A 4,297-nucleotide genomic window follows, 5' to 3' on the forward strand; every position below is an offset into this window, starting at 1 on the left:
CGCATATATATGTAAAATTCATGCAAGGTAAACCATGTGTAGCGTAGGACGAGTCCCGTGAACTAGTAAACAATGCTTGTTCGTCATATTACTTCATGCACCATGTTTATCATGGTAATATTCATGTATTTCTTAAAATGCAATTTCGCAGCATACATACCTGAACGAGCCTGCGAAATCCATCAACAGCCAGGTTCTGTAACAATAGGAGGGATTTTTCCTACATATTATTCAAACAAAATTGCTTGTGATGGAGCTTATTGGGTTCCGATAATATCGATGGTGGAAAGTATGACTTATGCCATTCATTTAGTGAACCAGCGGCAAGATATTCTTCAGAATGTGTCGTTGGGATATGAGATACGGAACAACTGTGGTGATGAGGATGTAACGGTATGGAGTGTCTTGACGCTGCTAAGCCCTTCAGGAAATGTAGACTATGAAAATGTGTGTTCAACACAACGTCAAGAATCAGGAAAGGTCCTTGGTATTATCGGGACAAAAAGAAGCTCCACAAGTCTACTCGCAGCAAGAATTGCTTCTGTTTACAATGTGCCTATGATTGCATACCAAGCAACAAGTGATGAACTTAGCAACACAGACCGATTCCCGTTCTTTCTCCGCACCGTTCCCCCTGATAAATTTCAAGCGTCAGCCATTATAGATCTTCTGTTGCACTACAATTGGAAATACATTGCGTTATTTTATTCAATCGACTCATATGGGGTGCACGGAGCTCGGCAAATACAAACAATGGCAGAGAATTTAGATATCTGCATTGCTATTAATCTGCCGGTTTCAAATTCACCCTCAGAATCGGAATTTAAGGACATTGCTGATAAATTACGCGAAAATGATAAAGTCACTGTCATTGTGATATTTTCTCTTTGGCGCCCAGCGTATGGAGTCAAGCAAGCCATTTTGGAGCATAATATCAATAGACGCTTTACGTTTGTAGGGAGTGACGCATGGGGAGGTGATGTGGTGAATCTTCAAGACACTAATAAACTCCTGCATGGTAGCCTTTTCATCAGAATATACGAACACCCAATAACAGAATTCCGTGATTATTACAAAAAACTATCAAACAAACAACATCTTTCAAGCGAATGGTATCAGAACATGCTTCATTGGATCGGAGAAAAGAATGAATGTTCAGATTGGACGTCGTGTCCGCTTCCAGAATCCAATATGGAAATGCAAATCATAAACGCGGTATTTGCTTTTGCAATCGCCTTAGACAATAGCATTAAAAGCAACTGTGGGTATAATAATCTCTGTGATGAGGCGATAGAGGGTAATACGTACTTAGGACACTTATTAAATGTTTCTTTCGAAGGTCCAGGAGGTTACTTTACGTTTGATGAAAATGGCGACACATCTGGTAAATAATTTATCAAAAGCTGGCAGCCTGTTGATGGTATGTATAAGATGGTGGATGTAGGTGTGTGGGATCCTGATGACACTGAGTATCGTCTACATATCGACGAAGACATAATTGAATGGAATGGAGTCATAGGAGACATTCCTGAATCATTATGTTTCGAAATATGTGGTCCGAATGAGATATCTATCCCATTAATGAAGAAATGTTGCCTGGGTTGCCAGCCTTGTGCAGATCACGCAATAGTAATCAATGCCAGTCGCTGTGAAGAGTGTCCACTTTTGGAATGGCCGAATGATAATTACGCAGAATGTTTGTCGATATACCCAGACTATGTCAACCTTAGAAACCCCGCTATTCTAGCCATCGTTAGCATATCATCTTTCGGTATATTGTTGTGTCTGTTGGTTATTGTTGGCATATGGGTCTACCGACATCATCAACTTGTCAAAGCCAGCAGTCGCGAGCTTAGCTTTGTGAATCTAATCGGACTTACAATGGCATGCGTAGCTTCGCTTCTTACCATCTTACGACCATCACTTTTCTCATGTATTTTCTCTGAGATCTGTATTTCGTTGAGTTTTAGTTTAATTTTTGCACCCATTTTGTTTAAAGTTAACCGAATTTGGCGTATCTTCCAAGCAGGAAGCAAATCAGTGCAATGTCCTCGTTTTGTGAGCCCAAGAGAGCAGCTCGTTTTAACATCGGCAACTATCCTTGGTCAGGTAAGTAGATCTTCGCTCTTTTTTCCCTTTTAAAAATATCAGACAATCGGGCATAGAAGAGTTAGTACATAAAACCACAATCCTCTTATCTTAGGTAGAATGCAAAAGTTGTCAATGTATATAGAGCAGCTTTTTCAATATGGCTCATTGCACTACCCCTTAATATGATAATAATAAGACAAAATACAAACCAAACCAAAGCAAGAAAGCCAACCAATCAAACATCAAACAAACACAAAACAGGCACACAAACGAATAAAAAAAATCTTACACGCGTGGTTATTGTAACCTGTACGAACATCTAGACTCTGGAAAATGTATTAGAGAAGTAATAACGTTTTTCTATTAAAGACTTTTCTTATTTACGTATTCATTTCCAGGCGATTATTGCTGGTTTATCATCATTGTTGAGTCCTTCAACACCAACCATACTCATCCCAGCTAAACGTCAACCCTTTCTAGAAATCTATTGTCAACTTGGTATAGGCTTTAAAACATCATGCATCTACAACCTGCTGATCATTATTACCTGCTGTTACTTCGCCTTTCGCGCCAGAAAGGTTCCGAGCAATTACAATGAGTCTAAATTCATCGCAATTAGCGTGTATTCAACCCTGGTTGTGTGTTTAGCGGCCATACCCGTGTATTCTACAGCCGTTGATGTCAATCAGATGGTGGCAACTTTATGCGTGGCTCTACTGTTGAATTCGTATCTCACATTGTTGTGTATCTATTTACCAAAGCTGTATGCCATACACTTCGCAGGGGATGAGCTGTCGATTGAAACATGGAGAACCGGAACAGAAAATCGCAATTCTGTACACACTATTCAAGTACAGGCAGTCCAAAACCAGGAAACCTCGACATAATACATGTATTCAGAAGTTGCGCTGTGCATATTGTATTCTGAAGCAACAATAGTCCTTTGGAATACACACTAAGGTCTGATCTAAACGATGTTAGATCAGACTAACCGATCAGACTAAGTAATTGAAGAACTTCAAACGAAATATAACAATATTGGTCTTAAAATAATAAATAAATAAATACATTTATATGTACACAGCAGTTTCTATAGCTCACCTGTAATGGGTTTGAGCACTCTAAATTCCAAAGAAAGTTACAATAGGTAGGGCGAATATTTACTAAAAAAAACGATCAATTGCACATAATTCAGTGTGTAAAATTCTATATATTTTCTGAATTCTTATGACATGCGTGTTAACAAGATTTAACCAACTTTGAAATTCACCCCCTGCATAAGCGGCCATTTAGGATTGTGAAAATTAGTATATAACTGTTTCACTACTTGGATTTTCGGAGATTTTGTATATGTTTTAGTGGTAGATGATTTTATAATTTCACTGGGCTATTAATAATGTTATGAATAATTGAACGGATAACAATATACCCTGCATGCCCAATATATTCATTCATTTATAAAATGAAAACCGTGTGGAGTGAGTATAATTGTAAGAAGTCATTTCTTACAAAATTCACTTGTAAGTCTTAGAAGTTATTTACAAATCAGTGAAGGCCGCATTTGTGATGCGATCAACCAAAATCAGTCGGAACTCAGCAATCCTAGTTTCCAGATATAGGCAAATATGCCTATTGGAGGAAAATCAAAGTTAATTTTCTTATAAAAATAGAAAGGGAATAAAATCCTTCTTTAATGAAAGTCCGAAGGAAACATGTTAAAAAGGTGACTCGTTTGACCTCCATCCAACTTCGATAGTGAAATTATTCCAAAAGAAGCACGGATTTAATATTTAGCGTTTTGATTATGGCAATATCTTAAACCAAAACTACCGTTGCTAAGTTGACTATGTATTTACATGCATTTTTGATGTGCTAAATATGATTCGATTTAAGTACTCTAACTTCAAACTTGATTTTATCCCTTTATTTTCTTTTGAATGTACCGGTGTTAAAATTGTTGTAATTTTTTAACCAAAGGTTGATTGACATTGACCGAATCACATCTAGTGTAACATGGAATTTAAATCATATGAAATTGCTTATTTTTAGAGGAGGGAACGTCCACATTTCAAAATTGATCCATTTTTTTTGTTTCTACCTACGAGTCTTGGTGCCATTCATTTACCGCTGTCTACCCAATAAATAATATTATCCCTAAAGTTCGGGCAAGAAATAATAAATATTACAGTCAGTGGCGCTCTTCCGT

The 4,297-nt window shown here is 37.4% G+C and overlaps 1 protein-coding gene across 1 annotated transcript; it reads left to right on the top strand.

The window, feature by feature from the left end:
• Positions 1-291: 291 nt before the first annotated feature.
• On the top strand, positions 292-1,392 carry LOC140167635 (metabotropic glutamate receptor 8-like). Its single transcript, XM_072190931.1, has one exon. It carries the CDS (start codon positions 292-294, stop codon positions 1,390-1,392), a length of 1,101 nt encoding a protein of 366 aa, XP_072047032.1.
• Positions 1,393-4,297: the final 2,905 nt, after the last annotated feature.

This window comes from Amphiura filiformis, chromosome 13, assembly GCF_039555335.1.
Source record: "Amphiura filiformis chromosome 13, Afil_fr2py, whole genome shotgun sequence".
Classification (NCBI taxonomy): domain Eukaryota; kingdom Metazoa; phylum Echinodermata; class Ophiuroidea; order Amphilepidida; family Amphiuridae; genus Amphiura; species Amphiura filiformis.